The 24,897-nt window shown below is 48.5% G+C and overlaps 1 protein-coding gene across 1 annotated transcript; it reads right to left on the bottom strand.

The window, feature by feature from the left end:
- Positions 1-6,409: 6,409 nt before the first annotated feature.
- LOC116665538 (fibril-forming collagen alpha chain-like) lies at positions 6,410-9,311 on the bottom strand. The gene is made up of 4 exons (XM_032485436.1): positions 9,267-9,311; positions 7,622-8,051; positions 7,261-7,501; positions 6,410-6,646 (listed from the first exon to the last, which is right to left on the bottom strand). The coding sequence occupies exons 1-4, from the start codon at positions 9,309-9,311 to the stop codon at positions 6,625-6,627; spliced, it is 738 nt and encodes a 245-aa protein (XP_032341327.1). The 3' UTR covers positions 6,410-6,624.
- Between the last annotated feature and the right edge of the window lie 15,586 nt (positions 9,312-24,897).

A 24,897-nucleotide genomic window follows, 5' to 3' on the forward strand; every position in this document is an offset into this window, starting at 1 on the left:
TCTGTTGTCTCTTGCCTACCACCACCCTCCCCAGTCCTCAGCATCCATAAGTTCTCGGTCAGTAGAGCCACAGACATCAGCTTCTCCATGAGGGCTGGTGGGCCACGGGCGACTGGGCCAATGTGCCAGAGGACAGGGTCACTGTGTCCAAGAGCGTCTTCTCCATGGGGCTGGCAGGTGAGGGGCCTCGGAGTGTGGAAGGGGACCCCCCCAGGGTGTGAGGCCCACCTGCCTGGGATGTATCTTCTTGAGTCTGGCCTGCTGCTTTAAAGGCTAGGGCAGCATCCATTTCTTCTCAGTGTTCTTGAGGTTGCCCCCTCCTCCAGGAAGCCCTCCCTGCTCTCCCTGTGTTGAGAGGCTCCCAGCCAACCTTGGCTGAATGGACCAGTGGACGGCCTTATTGCAGGGAGGGCAAGGATCTAGCCTGAAGTCGCACAGCATGTGACTCTGGTTCCCAGGAAGAGAAACTGTCCCCTCAAGGGTCACTCAGGGCAGCCCCCCCAGCTCCACTGCAGACTGCATCCGTGGCGGAGGTGGATGTGACCACAGAGCCGGGGCCTCCTTCAGGGGACTGCGCTGCCCTCCCCAGAGCAGGGTCCTGGCCTGGGCACGGGCTGGGAGGAGGGCGACCGGTGGTGCTCTCTTCCAGAGGCTGATGACTCGTCTGTGCTTTGGTGAGCACCGAGCCCTACAGGAACCTGGGCAGCTTCCCGGCCCTGCAGAGGTGGGCACTGCAGGCACGTGGGGTGGGGGAAGGCCAGGCTGGGGGAGCTGGGGTCTCGTGCAGGGGGGCTCCCGACCCTGACACGGCCTGCTGGCTCTGCCCAGGAACACGACCGCCCTGAACTCCAAGGTCATCTCCATGACCGTGAAGCCCCCGCCCCACTCCTGTTCACACCCTCGGAGATCAAGTTCACTCACATGGACAGCATGAGTGCCCTCCAGGTGCACGTCTGTGTACACGTGTCCCCTCCGCATGACCCCACGTGTGGCGAGCGTGCTCGGCCATCTCGGCCTCACATCAGCCTTCAGACAGAGCTGCTTTTACCTTTGGGTGATGGGTGGAGGCCACTGAGGCTGGCAGAGGACTTGCCCAGGGTCACATAGCAAGGTCGTGTGGGGGCCAACACGCAACCCACATCCGAGGCCACTGCACCCCTGGCCCCGTCAGCCTGACCATTCCCTTGGGGAAGAGAGAACCATCCTCTGCTGAGAAATGAGTCTGCCCCACCTTCAGGCCGTCCATGCCCTGCTCCTGGGGGCAGCGGGCACCAGGATGCCCTTTGGACCAGCTGAAGACAGGAGCTGCCCACTTACCCAGCTGGGACAGGGCAGCGGCAGGCCTCGATTCACAGGACAGGTTGTGGGAAGACCCAGGCCTGCCCTCTCCCTGTGTGTGGCCTTGGGCCTTGCTCAGCCTCCCTGTGCCTTGGCTCCCTCCCTTAGCAAGTGGGAACCCCCCTGTTGTCACACCATGGCCTGCAGGACAAAGGCATTTGCTGAGGCCCTCCCCCCAGATGCTCTCCAGTGGCTGAACCTCTCTGTCCCCACTAAGTGCCTGCCTGAAACGCTGCAACAAGGCCTTGGATAAACACCTCAGAGGCCCCTCCAAGGCTTGGGCCAGGGTACACCCATGCCAGGCCCCAGGCCACAAAGCGGTGGCGGAGGTTGACAAGTCGAGTGCATCCCAGGCCTGGGCAATCAGAGCTAGGATGGGGAGAGAGCATGTGAGGGAGCCCTTAGTCCCACCTGACCCCTTGGGCAGGACTCTAGAATGAGGGGTCAGGACCTGGTCTTCACTGAGGGGATCCTTCTGACTCAGGGGAGGCAGGTGCAATCAGGGGTAGCTGGGGGGAGGCCTGTGTGATGTCTGGGCCAAGATGGGGTCAGAGGAGAGACGGGGTCATGGAGATCCCTGGGCCTCCAGCTTGGGCAAGTAGGTGATGGGTGGCGAGGACCCTTGCTGAGCAGTGGGGAGCAGACGTGTGCACATGTGTGTGCAAGCACATGTCTGTAGGTGCATGTGTCTCTGTACGCACGTGCTATGTCTGCACATGTGCACACGTGCACCACACCTGTACAAGTCTCAGGGCAGGAGGAGACCTGGGCTCAGCGTGTGCTCCCTGGGACATACGGGGCAGTGGGACAGGGACAGGGACCGGGAGAGGAGGGCTTGTCTGCCGAGGACCATTTAGGGAGAGGCCAATGGCCAGGACAGAGCCCCAAGGAGCCTAAGGCAGGGCCTCAGAGAAGAAGGGCCAGGCCAGCGGAAAGCTGGGTCCGCACCTGGCATGGGGGACCTCTGGCAGCTCCCACAGCATCTGAATGTGGCTTCCTCTGTGCTGGGCTCCCTCGAGCTGGCTCCCCCTCTCCCCTCAGCCACACCAAGCACCCTGGGGTCATACTCTGCTGGGGTCAAACTGCCAGCCTGCTGACCAAAGGTGAGGGGTGGAAGAGGCTTGTGGGCTCTGACCCAGGGCCAGGGCTCAGTGTGGTCACTGGGCAGTTCTCTCCAGAGGTGCTCACTGGGTGCTCACTGTCTCCCCTAAGCCACAGGGCCCCTCTCTGGCCCTTGGTTTCCCATACACCAGCCTGGGTCACTGCAGGGCCCATCACCCACTGTCCCTCTTGGGTTCCCAAGGACAGTGATCAATGAACACCCAAGCCCTCCCACTCAGGTCCCTGCCTCTCCCATCACATCCTCAGGACCAAAATGCCCTGCTGCCAGGAGGCTCTCCAGGGGTCCAGCCCCCATCACTTTGGTCAAATTCTTCCCCGAACCTGCCACACGGCCTCCCAGAGCCTGCAGGTTGTCCTCAGGGTGAGGGGTGGGGGACCTCAGAGAGATGGCCATGCCAGGCGGGGACAAGGAGCTGGAGCCACAGAGATGAGGGAGGGAGACAATGACTGGTTTATTTACTGCACACCAGGACCGGTCTCTGGTCTCACAGGACTCCCATGGGGTAGAAGCCATATAGGCCCCACACTGCAGCTGGCAGGGTCCCCATCAGAAGAGAGACCCCACCCCCACCTCCCACCGTCCCGGATGTACCCACAAACGTGTGAACCATCCATGTTCCCTGCCTGCGATCAGAAGCCCCAGTGCCTTGGTTTCCCTGCCGGACAACAAGGGCATGGGCTGGACACTGATACCTCAGGCTCCAGGATTTTCCAGCCTCACCTCAGCCTTTTGGATCCTCCCCAGGCCTAGCCCAGCACACAGATAGGACCAGGCCCTGCCTCCGTACCCTCCCCATCCACCCCAGGCCGCCAATGGCATCCCCAGACACCAGCCACAAAAGACACTGCTGTCCTGCTGGCCATCTGAACAGTGCCCACCTGTGTGTCTGGGAACGGCTGCACTGGGGAGGGAGGGGCAGGTGGGCACTCGCGGCACTGAGGGATGCCCCAGGGGGCTGGTGGTATGCAGGGCTGGGAGAGCCAGCAGGAGGGGGCCCCTGACCACCCTGCCCACTGAAGCCTGCCTTCCCTGCTTGGGGGGCCCCATGGGCCTCCACATATGCCCCCTGGGCCGTAGCAGGTGAGGCAGCTCATCACTCGGAGACAGAGGCAGCCCTGGTGGGAGACCCCATCGCAGAGCCAGGACAACTTGTCTGTGCCATCTAAGGGGCTTGGGGTGGTGAGGAGGGGCTTGGGAGCCCAGGCAGGCCTCCCTTCATGAGCACAGAGCCAAGTGGGGTGGTAGACTAGCCTTCCCCGCAAACCCATGGCCACCATCTGCCCCCACTCACAGCCTGTGCCAGCCAACCAGCCCCCTAGTCCCCTGGCTGACTGTGGGGCACCCCAGGCCTGCCGTAAGGAGGCCCCTGGCCATACTCCACTCACTGCAGAGAGGTGGGGGCAGACCAGCGAAGTATCCCCCTGGGCAGTAGGGCCCCAGTCCCTGGTACTAAGAGGCACCAAGGCTCCCAGATCTGGGCCTCCCCAACAACTGTGGGACACCATCTCCCCTCTCCCTGGGACAGCTAGGGTGATGGAAGTTGACAGAGAGTGTGGGCCGGGCAGAGCTCAGGGCCACTACCAGCTGCATCCCAAGCACTAGGCTGGGTTGGGTGGAGATAGGACAAGCCGGACCTGCAGCCCAGGCTGAGCTTCGCTGACCCAGTAACCAGGAACAGGGCTGTGGGGCCCTCGGCTGGGACAGGCCAGGACTGAAGGACAGGCCTACGTGACTTGGGGTACATCTGTATGTGTGTGTGTGTGTGTAGGCATGGGAGTGAGGCTGTGCACAGGCAGCAGAGTGAGTTGGGGGTGTGTGTGTGCGTGCACGCGTGCACATGTGCACGTGCTGCTGTTGAGGGAAAACCTTTCTAAAGGTGCCCCAGGTGAGGGGGGACCAGACAGGGCTCGGGTGGGGAGCAGGGACAGCAGGTGGTGAAGGGCGCTCTCATGTCCTGAAATCACTGGCACTACTCCGGGAGAACTGGGCCTCACCGACACCCCCCCCCCCGGGTGGCCCCTGACAGCTCCCAGCGCTGCACTCAGGCAGGGCTGCATGCAAGGGAGGGCTGCAAGGCTTCCTACCCTGCATGCATCTCTGAGCAGTGAGAAGCGCTGTCCGAAGTCCCCACGCCAAACAAGGCGGGGGGCACCTGCTCCGGGGGGTGGGCCCCCTCCACCCATAACCAGGTCTGGGTCAGTGACACAGCCAGAGCACCGATGACCCCGTTCACCAGCACCTCAGGTGCTCTGACAGCAGCCCTTCCTCAGCCCAGTCTCAGCTCAGAGTTGGCATGCCCAGAACTGGCCACAACTGGGAGGCGATGGGGACAGCCAGGGTCTCATCACACTGTCCACCACAGCCTCTGAGCCTCTGAAAACCGCCTGCCCTCGGGCCTTCTCTGGGACCCACAGTCACCCAGCAGGCCCTGAGGGCCTTGAGACCCCCATCTGTGCTTCCTCCAAGTGAGCCCTTGAGGATGCCCACAGACTCCATGGGCAGGGAGGTGGGTGGTGGGATCAGCAGGAACATAATGGAGAGCCAGAGGGGGGTGGGAGGCCCCTTGGGAGATGGGGGGTGAGGGAGCCCCACCTCTGGGCTCCTGCAGGCCACAGTCTTCTACCTCCAGAGCCCATTCACTGAGCAAATCAGGGTCTCTTTCCTCCTGTATTCCCACGCCCTCTGCCTCTCCCAGGCTGCATCTCAGGCAGTGTGTACACACGGGCACCCACAGTGGGTGCCAGAAAACACAGCTCTGTCTGATGGCACAGTTGCAGCCATGGAGGCTGGAGGCCAGAGGGTTCCAGAGGGCAATGGCAAAGGGGGATTTGCTGACAGCTGGGGTTAACACAACCCTCCAGGCTTAGGGTCTTGGTGGGGGGAGGTTAGAGTTTTGCTCCTAGGTCTTCACCTCTTGCACATAGCCAGACACCGACCTGCCACAGGTAAAACGTGGTTGGACTAAACACTGCCTTCAAGGGCGCACATTCACACAAGCCCTGCTCCATGCCATGCAGACACAGGTGGCAGTTTGCATGCCTGCCCACACATGCTGGCAACCTGCCGGCCGGACACGTACGTGCGCGCGTGGCACACCTGTACACAAACGCGCTAGCTCTGGCCTGTGCGTGGGGCCCAGAAGCCAGGGGCCTGGGGAGTGTGGGGAGACACGGGTGACGGTGCTCCGGTCCTGGCGGGGGGAGTGCAGGGACCTGCGAGAGGGTGGGGGCCCGGGGGCTGGCGCCCGGGCCGCGGAGGAGACAAGGGGCGGGCAAGCGGCCGGCGCGCGGAAGCCTCTCTCCGCGGACGATACGGCGCGCCACCCACCGCTACCGCCGCCGCAGCCCCGGGCCGCAGCAGGCGCAGGAGCTGGAGGCGTCCCTAGGAGGCGGGATCGGGCCCCGGGACCTGCTCCGGAGTCGAAGTCGGAGTCGGCCGGCCCGCCGGCCAGGAGGCGAGGACGCCATGGAAGGCCGCCCACGCCCCGCCGTTCTTCTGGCCCTGCCGCCGCCGCCTGGTGCCGGGCCCAGCTGCCTCCGGGCCGGCTGGCCGGGACGCTGCAGACCCAGCTCGCTGAGGGACCAGCACGGTGGATGTCCGGTTGAGGACCGAAGACCTGAGCCGGAAAGGCTCTGAGAGCCTCATCCTCGCCCCATTTCACGGACTCGTCCACCGAGGCGCAAGAGGAGCCAGAGCCTGCGGACAGGGGCCTTCTCAACAACTTGGCTGTGTCCTCCCCCGGCCCGGGGTCCGGAGGAGTGTGGCGTGCTGCCGAGGGCGGCGAATCACCTTGTCCACCCTGGCGCGGGAGCGCAGCAGAAAACAAGCGCCCTTCCCCGCGACTGAGGCAGCCGACTCCCCGCTCGAGCCTCCGCGCCGTGCCCGCCAGCAGAGCCTCGCTGCCCTGGCGCGTTCCCGCCGGCCTCACCCTCGGCCCCTGGACGCCGCGGCTCCTGCCCGCTCCTTCGCCTGCTTGACCTCGCTCGGGTCCTCGGAGCCCCACCGGCGGCAGCTGGGCGTCGGGATGCAGTTTCGCTGCCGCCTGCGGTGGGGAGGGAGCGGCAAGGAACAGAAGGCTTCGGGTTCTCCCTGCTACCTTGGTGGCGGCTGGGGTCGCCAGGCAAGGAAGGCTTCGGGTTCTACCAAACGCTGTGGCTGCCTCCTCAGACTCCAAGCACCGTACACCTACAGGATGTGAAGGAGGAATGGCTTAGGGCTTGTCCGCTCCCATCCTGGCTCCCTGCACTGGAAGAAACTTGGAAGCCGAAAATAAGGCTGGGAAAGGTAAGACGCTCAGCGGGCCGGGGCTTGGGTGTCTGAGTGGGCCATCCCTCTGGGCTGCCTAGGAAGTGACCCAGCAGGAGCCACCGCCGCCCAGCAGAGGTGCTGAGGCTTGGAGCCGCAGCCTCTATCAAGCCTTTCCAGCCACCTCGCTTCACCACGATTTTCAGCTCTGCTGCTCCCTCCCGAGGCAGGCCCGAGACGTGCTGAACCCTGCCCAGAGAGCCGCGGGGACTAGGGGGAGAGGGCTCCTGGCTGGGTCCAGGGCCCCGGCCTGCCCGGGAAGGGGTAGGGGCCAGGCTCATTCCTCGAGGCAGCTCCGTGGGTCCAAGCGAGCACGGCCACCATTGAGGGCCGGCGGCCTCTGTCCACCGGAGGACATCTCGGGCCCCTCCAATGTCTGTAGGGGCTCTGGGTCTGATGAGGGGAAGGAGCCATGACGTGTCTCTCCTGAACCTCCCTTAGATTGTGGGTGGCTGTGGGGTACATCTGGAGTTCCCTAAGACCCCTGCCAGCACCTGTATGTGTTGGGGGACACAACGGGGAACGCCTTCCACAGCCTGCCCCGGGTGTGTGCAGGGGAGGTGAGCAGCGCCGAGGAGCCTCTCCCACGTCCAGGTCGCCCCTTCCTCAGCGTGACCGGTGCGGGTGAGCCAAGACCTGTCAGATTCCGTCCCCGCTGCTGGAGGAAGGCGAGGGGAGAAGCTGGGGGCGGGGGCGGGGTTCCAAACTTCCGAGATCCGAGAGCAAACTTAGGAGCTGCGAAGCGCCAAATGTGAAGTTAGAAAATCCGGCCACCCGTCCCTCCCCTGCCCCCCTCCCACCTTCGCTGCACCCCTTCTCGTCGTGCCCGCAGCTCCGCGCCGCAGCCTTTCTTGCCTTCCCCAGCAGTAGCGGCCTCAAGACTTGACCCTGCGAGTTGCAAATCCCCAGGAGCGCCCGCGTCGCTGGGGGCTGAGCCGGGCACCCGATCGGAGGGTGGGCTCCTATCGCCGCCGCGCCCCCCCGCCCTTCCGTCCCCGGCCAGCTCCAGGTCTAGCTGGGACGTCCCCGGGAGCTCCCCAGCTGGCCCACGCAGGCACCCTCCCGTCCCCACGCCGGCCGGGGCTCCCCTGACGCCTGGGAGGCCCGGGTGCCCAGGCTGCGGGCGATGTGGGGCGCGCGGGCCGGGCCTGGTCAGGACGCTGCGAGGCCCCCTGTGCTCCAGGCTCGCCGGCTCCGCGCTCGCTTCGCCAGGGTGGCGCCAGCGCCGTGCCCTCTGCAGTCTGCGCCCGCCGCTTCCTCTCTGGCAGCCGCCGCCGCTCCGCTCCTCTCAAATGCCCGGCTCCTCTCGCCTTTTTCCCCCTTCCTGGGGAGCGGGGGCGGGTGGCGATCCGAGCCAGAGGCCTGGAGGCGAGGAGGGGAGGAGGAGGAGAGAGGCGAGCTCCTTCCTCTCACCGGGCTGCTGGCTCCTTAGTCTCTTGCTCTCTAAAACTGGATCCCAAATCGGGAGCCAGAGACTGCATTACGGATTATATCAGGCTTTACAGAGCTTCCAGATCACACATTAGAGGGGAGCGCGAGTGGGGAGCGTGTGGGGGGGGGAGAGAGAACGGGGTAGCGAGGTAGGGATAAAATGCCGACGCGCCCACCGAGGAAAGCCCAGGTCCTGCCCCATGCAGCAGGAAAACCAGAGCTGAGAGGCAGCTCTTTGCCTCTTCCAGGAGCCTAAGAGTGGCTGCAGGCTGGCTGGCTGGATAATTGGTGGATGGGTGGATGAACGGAGGGAAGGAAATTATACCGGTTGTGCATAGACAATGAACACAGGTGCACGAGAGGATGGGATGAGTGGAAGGATGGATGAGGTAAATATGTGCAGATCGAGGAGATGCATGGGAGGATGGATGGACAGATGCCTGGAGAGATGGGCGAGATGTTGGATGGAAGGGTGGAGGGTGGATGGACTGGATAGAGAAAAGAGACTAGTGAAGATGGACAGGATAGATGAGTGCATAAATGGACAGATGGCACACCAGTGGAGGGCTGAAGAGACTGGGTGGGCCATGCAGTTGGAAGGATAATGAGTGGATAGGTGGATGAGAGTGGGTGGGCAGGTGAGATGGAAGAGGGAATGAGTGATTGGAGATAAGAGTCAGAGGCACAGACTCTGGATCCCATCCAGGAGGAACAGAGGTTGGTAGAGATGGGAAGAGCCAACTCGAACTGCACAGGTTGGGTTTGTCCAGTCTTTCTTCCAGGGGACTCCTGTTCTGAGAGATGTTGAGGGAGGCGCTTGAGATTAGGACCAAAATGGTTTGAAAGTGAGGTCCAGACTTTACCCTGTGGAGCTGGTCTCAGTCATTTCCTCCCCATTCACATCTTCCACCCATCCTCCTTTGGCTTGGTGGCAGGGGGGAGAGCCCTGTCCCATATTTGGATTTTTTCCATAAGCCCTGCTTCATCTCCCATCTTAAAGCATCCATCGTCTCTCTTCTTCTGAACCCTTGGCCAGATACCTGCAGGGTGCCTCTCTAGAATGAAATACCAAATCTTGGAGGAGCTGTTGCCAAAGGAGGTTCATGTGTACCATGAGCTCGAACAATCTGAAACACTGAAGTTTGGAGGAGAGAAAGGTTTATTGCAAGGCTGAGGAAGGAGGATCGGGTGGCTTATGCCTAAGAAAACCTGGAACTCCTAGAAGGAGCTTAACAAAACATATTTAAAGGCCAGGTAAAGGAGGAGGGTCACAGAGTATGTGATCAGGTCATACACAGTCCTCTGACTGGTTAATGTGGAGGTAGTCAACACCACCAACCACCAGGCGCCAGAAGGTCTGGGGGCTACACACTCTTGATCATCAAGTAGTTAATTTCTTCCCTTTGGTGGTGGTTTTAAGCATCTGAAAAATTCAGGGAATATACATAAGATACTATTATCTGGATGCTTCAGAGAGGAGCTGCCCCAGAGGATATATAGGTCCTGCTTTGTTACAATAGAAGTATTCATGAAAATTAATAGTGGAGTGAATCTACATGTAGTATTTTTTCCAAAAGAAATTAGTAATTTGTGATTTCAATATATTGATTTTGTTTAAAATAACTCAGAAATTAATGACTTAAACTGCAGTTATTTGAGGCCCAAGTTAAACTTTTTTAACTGAAATAAATGCACATCTCCTATTACAGTACCATTGTAACTTAATGCCCCAGTGCTAACAGAATGTGATTTTTTGTGTTTGTGGTGAATCATCACATTTTAGATAATCCAGTAAGAGCTATCAGATTGTCATATTGTCAGAACACCAAGATTTAAATTAGAATTGGGACAAACTTGTTTGGAAGCCACTTCCTGCAGGTAACCAGTATTGAAGTTTGGTGCAAATCTTTTCACTTATTTTTTTTTAAGTAGAGCTAAAATTGTAATCCAGGTCAATGTGCTCCAAATTCCGTGTTCTTTCTATGAAATGAGATAATGCACATAAAATAGAAGGAATGCCTGGTATGTAGCAAGACTCAGCATTAGCTGTCATCCTGTTTCATTTCTATCAATGTTGTTAAATGGAATTAGCTGCTTAGTCAGTGAATACTTGGTGCACACGTTGTTCTCAGCACCACAGTAAGTACAGAAGGTATCTGAGAGGGTTTCAGTGACAAAGGCTATGCAATGTCATTTTCATTTTAATATATGCCTACAGTTAAGCATAGCATAGAGGCCATTGTAATATATCAGGCTATGGAATAGATCTTCAAGACCACATTGATGTTAAAGTTTGCGGATTGCCTCTGTTCTCCACGTGTTACCAATGCCCCTCCCTCGATTTTGACAGACTGACTGCAGGAGTGTGGCAGTTCTGTGCGGGTCTTTGCTGTTGCCGGTGTAACCAGCAGCACACAGATGTGCCTAGCTTTGTGGTCCACCTCTCCGGAATAACAGGATTCCAAGTCCAGCTGCCCTCCCTGTTCAGATCAGCCTCTGTGCCATTCCCCCGGGATGAGGAACTGTCTCCTGAGGCAGCTCAGACAGCTCTGATTGCTAGAAAGTTCCATGTGGTGCCCTTTAAATTTAACTTGGCCGGAGTAAAAACTCACTAATTTGAGCCTTCAGACAGGGACAGCACACTCGATCTTTGTTAATAGAGATCCTACACAAGCAAAATTTCAGGACTCTCAGCTAATAAAGGCCATTCAGACTAAAGTTAGCAGCTTCCTCCAAGGAGGGCTCAGTACATGGAAGTTTCTTTAACCATGTCCTTCTAGATCCAGAGATGGGGTCTTGCATGTAAAAGTCACATTTCTGTGACACTGGGTTGTGAAAGGTGCACCTCTTATGAACTTTAACAACAGCATGAGTTAATTTTATAAAACTCATAAATGAGTGAATGACTAAGGTCACATTCCTAGAACTCCTGAAAATTGCTCAGAATTCCAGAATGCCTGAAGCTCTGGGACAGTCACCTGCCCCCACCCCTTGCCTCAGGCACTGTGCTTTGGGTGGGTGGCCTTCCCTGCTGTGTTCTAGAAATAATGCAAAATGTTGTTTAAGTATTCTGGAATTTAGCTTTTTTCCAGATAAGATTGCCTGGATATGCAAGGGGTTACAGTTTAACTTACAAAGGAGATGTTCAAAGAACAGGAATGTGGACATGCAGACCTAAAAGATGCCAGTGATCTGGGCACAGGCCCTGTGCTGTGTTTGGGAGAATCAAGGGATCCATATTATTTGTTGAAGTGTTCTGAGTTGGTTTCCCACGTTTTGTTTGTAGTGACATTGAGGGGGCTGTGTTTGGATCCTGGCTTTGTTTTGTAACCTCAACTTTATGGTTTTTGACTCATCAATGTTTGTGCTTGCAGTGGGTTTATTTTGACAAGTGGCCTGTGGGCCCTGGGGTACAGATTCACGCTGTGTTGGTAGTACCTGCCGCAGCCATTGCTGCGTGGACACTCAGAATTTCCACTCCCGAAGCCTCCCCAGCCCAGAAGGCCAAGCTTATTTGACCTGCTTTGGAAAGGTGTGTTTATATACATTTTAAACATTCTTCTACATCCCCTTGAGGAAGGAGGGCTTTAATGTCTATTGGGTAGAGTGTTCTTTAGTAGGTGTTCTGCGGTTTTACACCAGTTTGTAATATCTGTGCCTGGTGGGTCCAGAGATATTTGGGGTCCTGGTGAGTGTCTGTGTGTTTCTCTCATGATCCTAGTGACTCATTGAGAATGGAAGGCAGGGACTCCTGAGCTTCTTGCCACAGTCTTGCTTTCCAGGTGACATTTAAAATTTGGCTTATCCCGGTCAGCTCCTTGCCCTCTCCCAGGCCCTAACCCCAACCCTGAAACCACTGGGTCTGTCCTTGGGGCTCCTGCAGGCCTCTCCCAGAGACAAGCTCAGAGTCTCTTCGTTTTCAAGTTTTGCTGCTAACACTTCCAGAAAAACCCAAAAAGTACATTTGATTTTTTTTTTCCAGAGTAGTAAAGTTACAAAGCTTCAGAAAATGCTTACAGAAGCTTTCAGTTCAGGATTCTTTTTATAAAATATATTTTTAAATTCCTCAGGTGATACAGATTTGGTGTGAAAACAAACAGTACAGAAATACATGAAGTAAAAAGTTTCTCTGCAGACGTTAATTTTCTAGGCGGAGGGTTTGCACGTTAAAAATTTGATAGATACTAACAAATGGATGCTTTCCAATGTGTACCCTTTACACACCACAGCCACTGGCAGCCTGTGAAGTTTCCCAGGAGGGTTCCCAACACTGGGAACATCTCTGCAAATGTTTACCACTTTGATAGGCGGGGAAGTAGCATTTCACATTCGTTTGCATTTCTCTGATTACAATGGATTTGAGTATCTTTTACTATTCTATTGTTTGGCTCTTTTCTGACATAGGAAGTAAAAGTCAGCTTGTACTGTGAAGGTGTGAGGTGCTGTTACGGAGTCCAAATTCATTCTGTTTGCTGCAAGACAGGCCAATAAATCAGGAGATGATGTGTTGGGGCAAGGAATAGTGACTTTATTCGGGAAGCCAGCAGACCAAGAAGATGGCAGACTAATGTCCTGGAGAACCATCTTCCCCAAGTCAGAATTCAGGCTCCTTTGATAATAAAAATGGGAGGGAGTGTGGTTGGTTGGTTCAAAGTTCTTGGTGTAGGAATTCTTGGTTCCTGGAATCCTTTGGTGTTTCTGCTGTCCATGTGGGCCAGGTCATGGTGTGCCTATAAAAACTCCAAAAAAAATGAATGTTATTTTCAGTGTTGATGGTGACCTACGGACCAATGCACATAACAGATTGAAAATTGAGTTATTAAGAAGCAAAATTCCTGTATCTTAAAAAAAAACATATTTTATTTGTTTGGAAGCAACAAGTTAAGAAATAAGGATTTCATTTGGGAAAAACCATAAAATATAATGTATATTTTTATTACTAAGCTTCCTAAGTTGTGTCTGTGTGTGTATATATATTTATTTCTGGGGATTAACAAGTTTTTATCGAGATGCCTAATATATCTATGAAAACTCTCCTTCGACCTAGGCAAAACTGCTGGTGCTGTTCAGACCCATTCCTGCACATAAGGGGTCTCTTAAGTTCTTTACCTCACTGCAAATGATGGAAGCAGTTCATTCTGCTGTCTCCTGACCGAGGTTGATGTAAATTAATTAACAACTTAATAATGTGAACCATGTGTAAGTTCTAAAGTTTATAAAAGCAGTACTGAAGTATCTCACACATAAATATTTGGGACTTGTTGCCTAAGGAAACCCTGCATTTCTATAATTGGATCCTTCCTTGGGAGTGACTGGCATGGCTACAGCTGGTTTCAGCTGTCCTGGGGAACAAGATTGCCCTAGCAATTATTTCCTTTTATTTCAGGATTCTTTAAAACTTTCTGACAGGAGCTGGGGAAATGGAGACAAAAGAGAAATATTTTCCTTTCTAATAATTCATTATAAACCAGGTATGTGTGAAAAAAACAACCTGGGGCACCTGAAACTCACTAGCATTTCCTTTTGTTTTCCATAGTAATCAACAGGATGATAGCTGTGATGGTTTCTGGACGTGACTCCAGTTGTAGAGTTTGATATTGTCTTCTTCTTCTTTTTTTTAAGTTGTAGTGAGTTTAAAACAATTTAGAACTGACGTTTTTCTCATCCATAAAATGAGATTAACAGCTGGCTTCAATTGTATAGCAACTATAGTTTATTCTGGGTCAGGATGTTTATCTCATTTAACCCTTATGGCCCCACTCAGAGGTATTACCTCCACTTGACAGACAAGGACCTGGAGTTCCAAGGTACCGTCCTCTCCAATTCACAAGTTTCTGTGAAGGTTTAAGTAACAGACAGGACGGCAAAGTTCCTGGAGCCCCGTCATGTCCTATGAATGTTGACTTGCTTCCTTTCTTTCCCTCCCTAGATTATGGGGAGGAGAGACGCTCCCTTCATGTGTATTTTCCTCTCCCACTTTTTTGCACTTAAACATGTGACATCAGTTTGTTACTGGGCATTACCATACAAGTGGGCTCATTTTAATATATGATTTCCAGTCAACAAGAAATAAAACTCTTTTCTGGCCTAAAACCAAAACAAACAAAAAGTAAACACCAACAAATCCCCAATACATCAGAGGGTAGTGCTAATTCCTAATCAGAATTTTGAGTTGATGATGCCTTTGGAGTGCACGTAAACTAGGGGTGAGGCTGTGAATTGGCCATGAATGATCCCTGTGATAGAGGCCGTCGCACAGTACAGGACTTCAAGTTTAGAGCCTGGGCCCGATTTTGCTACTCAGCACTACTCCAGGTACTGCCTGGTGGCTTGCTGGCCTCCACAGCTGCCGGTCCTGGAGATATCTTAAGTTGGGAGATGGTTCAAGTCTACCCTGAGAATCTGTGGTGTTGGTCCCGGGTGAACCTCCCTTCACAGCAAAGCCTAAATATGATGGAAACCACTTGGAATAAGTAACCTAGTCCTACTTCCAGGTCTTGGCGAATCTGTTCTCCAGGAGTACAAGGGAAAGGTGTTTTTAGGAATGGGTGGCATTTGTCCCAGGATTGAGCTTAGCACTGAGCTGAGGTCATCTTCAATTTTTCAGTGAGGGAAACTGATATTCTTTTGCCCGTGGTGGTGTCTGCAGTGATGAACACAAGGCTGCTCATGATCAGGGCGGTAATCCTGAAATCCCCATGGCCTCAGCTTCGTGTCCTTCCTCACATTCTCCATGTCTGGGCCAGTCATCTGATCGGTGTAAGCTGAGGTTGTTAATGGTCCATTTCACTGATGTTTTTAAGCAAGTGATATTGAAACAGTTGGCTTAGGTAGACTACTAATTTCATTTACAGACATGGGAATTACATCTCTTATCTTTTTATCTCTTCATAAGAATTTTTATCAGTTATTGTTTTGCCTCTGTCACCTTGTAATAGGGATGTTTACTTTCCTCTCCTCCTCGATTTGACCCAGTAAACATTTATCTCAGGCACAGAAAAATGTGACATGGATCAGGCAGTGACTCCAGTAACGTGTTACTATAATTGATATGACCACTGGGTGGCAGGCTGATGCAAAGTGGCAGCGCCCTGGGAAACTGGAGTCTGGCCAGAAGGGCAAGCAGGCTTTTCCTGGATTCAGAATGCAAGCTGGGTGAATACAAGCATCTGTCACCTTACAGACCTGTGGCCCCAATTACCATTCCTCCTCGTTTCTGCTTGTGGACCTTCAAACACAAGAGACTAAGCATCCTTTTCCAGGTAATAGAGCTATTTCCTCACCATTGTAATGTGACCCCAGGGCCCCTTACACAGACATCTAGAACTCAGAGGAGTCAGTCTAAAATTTTTTAGTCTTTCCTGAAAACTCATATAATCCTGTAACAAGAATTTTAAAACACAAAATAACCCTGATTAGGAATTAGTCAGTGCTACCCTCTGATGTATTGGGGATTTGTTGGTTCAAGGCATCCCCCTCCACCAAAATCTGGGAATGCCCTTACATAAAGTGACATGGTATTTTCACGCAACCCATATCTATCCTCCCACTTACATTTATTCACCTCTAGATTACATACAATACCTAATATAATGTAAATGATATATAAATAGCTGTAAATACAATGCAATTGCTATGTGAGTAGTTGCCAGTTCATGGCAAATTCATGTTTTGCCTTTTGGAAGTTTCTGGAGAATTTTTTGGAATATTTTCGATCTGTGGTTGGTTGAATATGCAGATGCAGAACTTGCAGACCTGAGGGGCTGATTTTTAATAGAAAATTCAAGAGATTCTACAGATAAACTCAGAACTGATAAGAGTTCAGCAGGGTTGGTGAATACAAGATCAACATACAAAAATTAATTATCTTTTATATCATCAATAACACATTAGAAAATGCAGTTAAAAATATCATTTACGATAACATCAAGGACTATAAATCTGACAAAGGATATGAAGACCTTTATCAAGAAAAAGTATAAAATGTCATTATAGAACATAAAAACATAAACAGCAGGTTATTGTATGCCTATGTATGGGAGCATTCGATTTCATAAAGGTGTTGATTTCCCTAAGTGAATCTCTAAGTTAAAAAAAAATTCAAATAAAAATGCCATCATGCTTTCCCCCATGGAACTAGACTGACTTGAAAGTTCATATGGGGAGTAATGGTCAGAGAACAGCCAAAAACAATTCTGGAAAGGAACTAGAAGAGGTAATTTACTTATTACACACCAAAACTCAATATAAATTTATATTAATTAAAGCATGTGGTATCAGGCCCAATGATAGGAAAATAAATCAGTGGAAGAGAAATAAGAGCTTAGAAATAGACTGAAGCACTTGTGGCAAATTGATATAAATGTGATATATTACAATTTCTTTCTGTGATTGGCAAAACTCAAAATAGCGATGGCTTAAACAAGATAGCTGTTTATTTCTCTCTCACCTGTTAATCCAGAGGAACTCAGGGGCCTAGATTTTTATCTTTTTATACCACTGTGCATGGCCTACTTTTCTAAACTCCACTAATGGTTCAGGATGACTTCTGCAGCTCCAGCCAACATATCTTCATTCCACCAGCAGGGAAGAGGTTAAGGAAGGGAAAAAGCATGCCTTCTCCCCTTGGGGACATTTCCTGTAGGTTGCTCACACTACTTCCACTAACAGCCCATTGGCCAGAACATGGCCACACCTAGCTGCAAGTAAGGCTGGGAAATGTAGTTAATTCTGGATGCCCAGGTTTCCAGCTAAAAATCTACTACAGACAGAAGAGGAGAAAGGATATCGAGGAAGCAGAAGATTCTGCTACAGGTGGCAAAACAAGTCAAAGGAAAAAGTTTCATTATTTAATATAGGTGTTGGGACAGTGGATTCATGTAAAATTAGATACATTCTTCACACTATACAAAGAAAACGTTTAGATGAATTAAAAACTTACATGTGAAAAATAAAACTTTAAGGGTGCTTGAAGAAAATATAAGAGATTATCTTTATGATTGCAGTAGGAGGAGATTTTTTTTAAAACAGAAGACACAAAAAGCACAATCCATTAAGTAAAAGTCTGATAGATTTTTCCACAGTAATTAGAAACTTCTGTACCACAAAGGACAGAATAAACAAAAATGAGGGACTGAGGAAGACATTTGTAATTTATATATTAAGGTACCATTAGAATCTAGAACATAGAGTTTCCATAAATCTGTAAGAAAAAGGACAAACTAATACAAACTGGACCAAAGGCTTCATGAGTGATTTCCAGAAGATGAAAACAGAATGCCAAGCCACACCTAATTGTACCAAATACCTTTTTATTGTGAAAAGGATTAAAGAGAACTTCTTATCCACTGGAAAAAAGATAAAAAAGAAAGAAAATAAAAAGGTAATTAATACGTGAACATGTACTCAACCTGTTACTGAGTCCAGACTCATTCTGCTCACCGCACGACAGGCCAATAAATTGGGAGACGAGGTATCGGGGCAAGGAGCAGCGACTTTATTTGGAAAGCCAGCAGACAGAGAGGATGGCAGGCTAATGTCCTGGAGAACCATCCTGCTCCAGTCAGAATACAGGCTCCTTTTATACAAAACAAAACAAATCAAAACAAAACAAACAAACAAAAAAACAGGGGATAGGGTGTGGGTGGTTGTTGCCAACTTCTTGGTGTAGGAATTCTTTTTTCCTGCAGCTGTCCACATGGGACCAGCTCATGGTGCTCCTGCAAATCCTCCAACAATTCAAACAATTCTCTATTCTGCAACTTACTATCTTTGCGTGAGTGCAGAGCTAGCAAGACTAAGCCTAGGGAACAGGGCACAGCGGTTAAATCCAAAGGAACAGATCCAGTATGGAGTCAGATTTGTTCTCCTCTATTACAAACCTTATTGGGGAGTAGGATATTGAATGGTGAGTAGAATACTGAGTGGAAGGATGTATTCTAAATTACAATGAAGCTTGCTTCTGGACAGACAATATCAAATATCTAATAGGAAGAACCAGACTGGAGAAGGGGACAAAGGAAGTTTAATTTGTTACATAACTCCTCATCTTTAAGTTAAAAAAAAAAGTGAGAAGGAAAGAACAAAAACACACCAAAAGCCCTCTCAGTCAGGCTTTTCTCTACTTCACTGCCATACTCTTTGGATGGGGCCCAGTGAGGGCTGCTTACCCACTGGCCTCATCTGCAAGGCAGAGAGTGGAGGGGACAGCTGGAGAGTCACAGCACTTTCCCTCTCTGAGGCCATGACTGAGAAGGGTGGACCACCATTTGTGCAGAAGCCTGGGTCTGGTTCTCTTTGCTGCCGTATCTCTAAGACGGGAAATGCAGGAATCCTATCTTGACTTCTGATGAGGACCCCTGCTCACGTTTTCATCTTGCACATGGAGAGCACACCCTTTTCTCTGACATCCTCAGTAAGCTTCGCTGCTCTCTGACTCCTGGGGACATACAGGATACCTGAGTCAGTTTGTACTCTCTCTCTGTAGGCTGTCCTCCAGGTTAAAGCCCAGGAATTCTTGGCAAAGTACCTGATAGTCCCTGACCCATGGGTTGTTCCCAGACAATTATTTTTTAAAGGGAAAAAAGTTAAAAGGAGAAAAGATGATATGCAATAATACATTATTTAAGTAATTGAAAGAATCATCTGAAATGAAGTCCTCATTAAGATCTGGTTTCCTTGTGCTCTACATTGGAATTTGACATAACATTGTAAAATGACTATAACTCAATAAAAAATGTAAAAAAAAAAATAAAAATAAGTGTGGGGAAAAAAATCTGGTTTCTTAACATATCTAAGATGAAAACATCATCTTTCTGGGATTGCCCATGCACAAGACTAGTTTGGTGGTGATGGTGATGGTGGTGGTGGCAGGGGTGACAGGCCTTCTAGGAGTCAAAGCACGTATCTGGTGCCTGAAAAAGCCTGGAACTCAGAGGAGCGACTGTTTAGCTGAGGCTGGGAGGGGATCAGAGCCAAAAGTGATCAAATGTGCACGGCTCAATACAGGCTCAGGGTGAGCTTTGAAGTGGGGGCTGCATGGTGAAGCAAATCAAGACAGGATGGATGATACCTCAGAACCAAGTCTCAGATCTGGAGGCAGGTCACCATGGAGACTAAAAGTGGGGATATATAGGTGGGTTCATGATTCTACTTTGTTTCCATTTCAAGTCATTTAGAATTTTTGAACCTTGACTCTCTGGTTTACGTTCTAAATATATCAGGTACAGATTTATGTCATTATAGTTATATCATTTTTATTCTTTTTCCTTTATACAATTCCCTTTTGTAGAAGCCTGTGATTTGGTAGAAGTTTAGCAAGCGAACTCATTTTAGGGCAAGGAGGTAAATACACTCTTAGAACAGCCATTGAAGCCTGATGATATTTATGGCTAAAATTGGCTGTGGAAAGGTATGCCACATTCAAAACAAAAAATACTGACGAATGGGTGGGGAGCTTGCCCTCTGGGCCAAGAAGGCTTAACCTTATTGGAAATCATTGACCTCAAGGGTGTGTTGTGTCTTGGGGGCAGACAGGACACGAAAGATCAGAGTCCCAGTTGGGAGGGGCCTGAAAGTCTGGCACTGACTCAGGGGTTCCCTCCAGCTGGAGAAGTCCTGATGGGGAAGGGGACATTTGGGGCCGTCCAGGGCTGCTGCAGCCACTTAACTGTACACGCAGGGATCCAGGTGCTTTCCACCTGCCTTTCCTCTCGGCCATCCTCCGGTGGCTTTCATCCTCTTGAGTAACAAGGAGAGATGCCCAGGTTCTGGGCCAGATGAAGGTGAAGAGCCAGGACCTACTCTCTTGAGGTGCTGCTTCCCGCCCCCCCCCATTGTTTTTTTTTTTTTTTTTTTTGAGGCAGGTAATTAGGCTTGTTTGATTGTTTGTTTATAATGGAGGTGCTGGGGATTGAACCCAGGACCTCATGCTTACTAAGCAAGTGCTCTACTGCTGAGCTATATCCTCCCCCCTCCCCTGCATTTTTGTTAATGGAGATAACGCTTCCCCTGCGGTCTTCTTTTTTGTCTCATTGTGCAGAACGATGTCACACAGCCATGTCTAGCTGAATTGAGCCTTGAAAGGTGTACTTTAGCTTCCTGCCTCCCTGGCAAAGGTGTATATGGCAGAGGGAGGCAGTAGATAGCTTTTTGGTAGCCAGTCTATAGTGTTTATTTATAGGGAAGTAGATGGTGACCCAGGAGATGTCCAAAAGCCAAAAGTGAACAATGAAAATGAAAAGCAAAGAAAAGCCAGGAAGTTAAAATGTGAGTATCAGGACAAAGCAGGAGTAGTATTAGGTCACCGTGACAATTAACTTTTGGTGTGTTGTATAAAGTTGGCCAGGTTTAGAAATCTTGACACAGACTCTTGGTTCTGCCTCCTTTAAAAAATTAAAACAATTTAAATTTAAATTCAGTGTTTAAAAAAATTACATTTGCATGCAGTTTAAAGACTGAAATAGTTCTACAATAAGATTTAGTGGAAAAAGAAAGAAAAACCAGCAGTTCTTTTTACCTACATTGTCTATTTCCAGAGGAAGCCATTTTTTAATTTTTAAAAATGTTTTATTATTTTTATTAAATTATAGTTGATGTACAATATTATGTAAGTTATATAATCAATATAGTAATTCACAGTTGTTACAGCTTATACTCCATTCAGAGGAAGTGATTTTTTGATTTCAAGTTCACATTTTCTTGTTTGTTTTATGAGGGGGAGGTAATTGGGTTTATCTATTTACTTATGTTTGGAGGAGGTGCTGGGGATTGAACCCAGGACCTCGTACATGCTAAGCATGTGCTCCACCACTGAGCTATACCCTCCCCCTAGAGGCAGCCATTTTAAACGGAGAATTTTCTTTGGTGGATTTTCCAGCTCAAATTCCATCTTTTCCACCAGCTTTCCATTTCTTCCTTGAGGTCTCAACTAGGTATCTTTCTTAGGCTGTGGTAATTTGGGACAAAATTTTTGGTCATAATTTTCATCTTCTCTGTCAAATTTTTCTGGTGGGAATTATTAGTCATTTTTCTGTTTTCATTTTTTCTTCTGAACTGAATTTTCTTGTACCTTTATATAAATCTTGTTTTGGTACAAAAACTATTTCATTATGGAAAAGTTCAACCATATGCCGAAGTAGAGAGAAGGGGTCAGTGAATTCCCACGTACCCATCATCCAGCCTTAAGAACCATCAACTTACAGCCATATAATTCCCATCTCAGCCCCACCTGCTTGTCTACTCCTGTAGTATAATTATTTATAGTAAAATATTCACAATGTAAAATTTACCATTTTACCCATTTTAAGTGTACAGTTCTGTGGCATTAAATACTTTCACATTGTTGTGTAACCATCACTACCATCCATCTCTAGAACTTTTTAATCTCCCCAAACTAAAACTTGCTACCCATTTAAGTAATAACTCTCCATTCCCCACTCCTCTCAGCTTCTGGCAACCACCAGTAGAATATGCTTTCTATCTTTGTGAACTTGACCACTCTGGGTACCTCAGATAAATGGAATCGTGCAGTATTTGCCCTGCTGTGACTTGCTTATTTCACTTAGCATGATGCCGTCAGGGTTCAAACATGTTATAGCACGTGTCAGAACTTTTCTGAATAATCTCCCATGGTATGACTATGCCACATTTTGTTTATCCATTAATTCATCAAGGAACAGTTAGGTGAGTTTCACCTTTTAGCTCTTGGTAATAACACTTCTGTGAGCATGGGTGTAAACATATCTGAGTGCCTGCTTTTAATTCTTTAGGGTCTATACCCAGAAGTGGAATTACTGGATCATATGGCAATTGCGTGTTTAATTTTTTTGAGGCACTGTCATGCAGTTTTCCACAGTAGCTGCACCATTTAACCTTCTTACTAGCAATGCAGAGGGGTTTCAATTTCTCCACACCTATTCTAACGTTTGTTACTTTCTGTGGTTTATTTATTACTTGATAATAGCCATCCTAATGGGTCTGAATTGGTTCCTGAGTTATTTCTGAAGGATATCTCAGATATCATAAATTTTACCCCAAAATATTTCAGTATGTGTTTCTAAAAGATGAAGATCTTTTCAAAAAAATATAACTCCAACCTAAACAATTCATAAAAATTCTTTAATATCATCAAATATCTAGTCAGTATGTACAATTTCAACTATTTTGAAATGGAATAATAATTTTTTTCAGTTTTTTATTTGAATCTGGAGCCAAATAATATTCACACATTGCCATTAATTGCTTTTTAAGTCTTTTTAGACCTATAGTTTCTTTTAATTCTCTGTATTTTTCCTTGTAGTTAATTTGTTGAAGAAATTTGATTGTTTGGTAATGTATCCCACATTCCTACGATGTTTAATATATTCTATGTTTCTTTGCAAATTGAAATCAGGTTCAGGTTCAGTCTTTAGACAAGACCACTTATGTGGTTATGGTTCTTCTATAGGGAGACTTACAGTATCTGGGTGTTTCCTTTTGTAATACCAGCAGCCACTTACGATCATTCTTTAGGTATGTGTGATCCAATATGGTGGTCACGTGTTGCTACTTAAGTTCAAATTAACTCAAATGAAATAAAATTAAAAAATCAGTGTCTTGGGTGTTCTAGCCACATGTCCAGTGCACAATAGCCTCATGTTGCTCACAGCTACTGGATTGGGGCAGACATGGAACATTTTCACCATCACAGAAAATTCTATTGGACAGAACTGGTCTAGATCTATTAATTCATCAAGGGTTGGGATACAGTGTTATTCTAATTCTAACATTTATTTTACACTTACCAGCTGGAAAGCTTCTAAGAAAGAGAATTTCCCCATATCTACTATTTTGTTACCAGTTCACAAGTGCTTTCTCTTTAATGAAGTTGAATCTATAACTTGTAAATAAGTAAACCATGCTTACATCAACATTATATAATTCTTGTTCAGTACAGAGTCAACTAATGAATTATGGTTACACTTCCTTTTTTATTCAGTTTTTTTTTTTCTTTTCCCTGGAGTTTCAGAATTTCCTTCCCTTCACTGCAGAATTTTACATTATCTTAGTCTCAATTTTCTTCCCCCATTTTCCATCACATTTAGCTAGTCTATTAAGATCCTTTTTTCCCCTTGAGACCTTATTCCTGGAATTCTTCCTGTTGGAAATTCTCTCCTCACTGCTCTCTGAGGTTATAAGTACTTTTTCCTGAATCTTATATCTTCCTTTTTCGTGGCTTATTTCATTGGTTTGCTAAATATGTCCTCCTAAAGTAACTTCCTGAAAAGAGTTCATTGAAGGCAAAATTTCTGAGCCATTCCGTTTCTGAAAATGTTCTTATTCTATCTCCATCCTTGTTTGATAATTTGGTTGGATATAGAATTCTAATTTTAAATTCTGGAATCTCACGTAGAAACTTAAGTACAAGCCTTGTTATTATTATTCCTTGTTGATTCCAATATCATGCTTTGTCTTCCCGTGGACAAGGATTTCCTCCTCTGCCCTTGGTAAAAAAGGATTTTGGTGTTCTGTGCAGGATTCTATCTAAATAGTTCTCAAATAGAAGATCAATGTAAGTAGACATTCATTTCATACTTAATATTTCTGAACTTTTGTACAATTTGAATGTGTACAGAATATGCTGTAAATCAGTAACTAAGGTTTCTCTCAATGTTTCTCCCAAAGCCAGCATCACTGGTTTGAGAATAGAGGGTGGAATTGATAAGTGGCTCCTCTATTACCCGTAGTGACCCACTTCTGAAATGTTTGCCTCTCATTCCCACAACAGCTGGCTCTGCTGGTTTAGAGTTCTCGGTTCTCAAGAGAGAAGTGCTTCCACTAGGGGACACTATGATGGTTCAGTTAAACTGGCATTTGAACCTGGCTACTTGGGGATCCTCATCCCAGTGAATCAGCAGCCACTGAAGTGGTTACTCTACTGGCTGGAGTGATGGAATGATCCTGATTGTCAAGGAATTGCCACTACATGATGGAAGTAAGGAGTATTTCTGGGATGCAGAAGATATCCTGGGGCATCTCCTAGTCCTCCCAGGTCCTGTGAATAAAATCAGTAGAAAACAACAATATAATATGAGGGCTACTAATGGCTCAGACCCTTCAGGAGAGAAAATTTGGGTGACCCCAACATGCAAAGAACCATGACCAGCCTTCCTGCTTACTGAGGACAGAGGAATAGGCAGTTGAAGAAGGTGGTTGTAAATACAACTATGTGACCAGGAGCAGAAATAAGGACTGTAATAGCTATTTGCATTGCCTTCTTAGAAAAAAAAAAAGTGACAATGAATATATGTATGTTCATGTATAACTGAAAAATTGTGCTCTACACTGGAATTTGACACAACATTGTAAAATGACTATAACTCAATTAAAAAAATGTTTAAAAAGATAAAATAAATCTGCCTAGATTGAATTTTGTAAAATGACTGGAGGTTGTAAAACTTTCTAGAAGTCTCTATGGAATGAGACATTATCAGGTATCTTTTGGAATCCCTCTTATATTTGCCTGCGTCTAGAATATGCCTGGATATATTGATCCATCTTGTGAAGTAAAGCTTAATGTCCAACTTCCTTTTCTCATCAAAGTGCCCCCCAATTGCCTCCACTTTTAGACCCTCTGTGGCCCACTGTTCACTGAAATAAAGCAGAATTTCAGTCCCTCTTTCAGACCTGCTGAATCAGCACCTGCATTTTGCTGCGATTCT

The sequence above is a fragment of the Camelus ferus genome, chromosome 8, assembly GCF_009834535.1.
Source record: "Camelus ferus isolate YT-003-E chromosome 8, BCGSAC_Cfer_1.0, whole genome shotgun sequence".
NCBI classification, from domain to species: Eukaryota; Metazoa; Chordata; class Mammalia; order Artiodactyla; family Camelidae; genus Camelus; species Camelus ferus.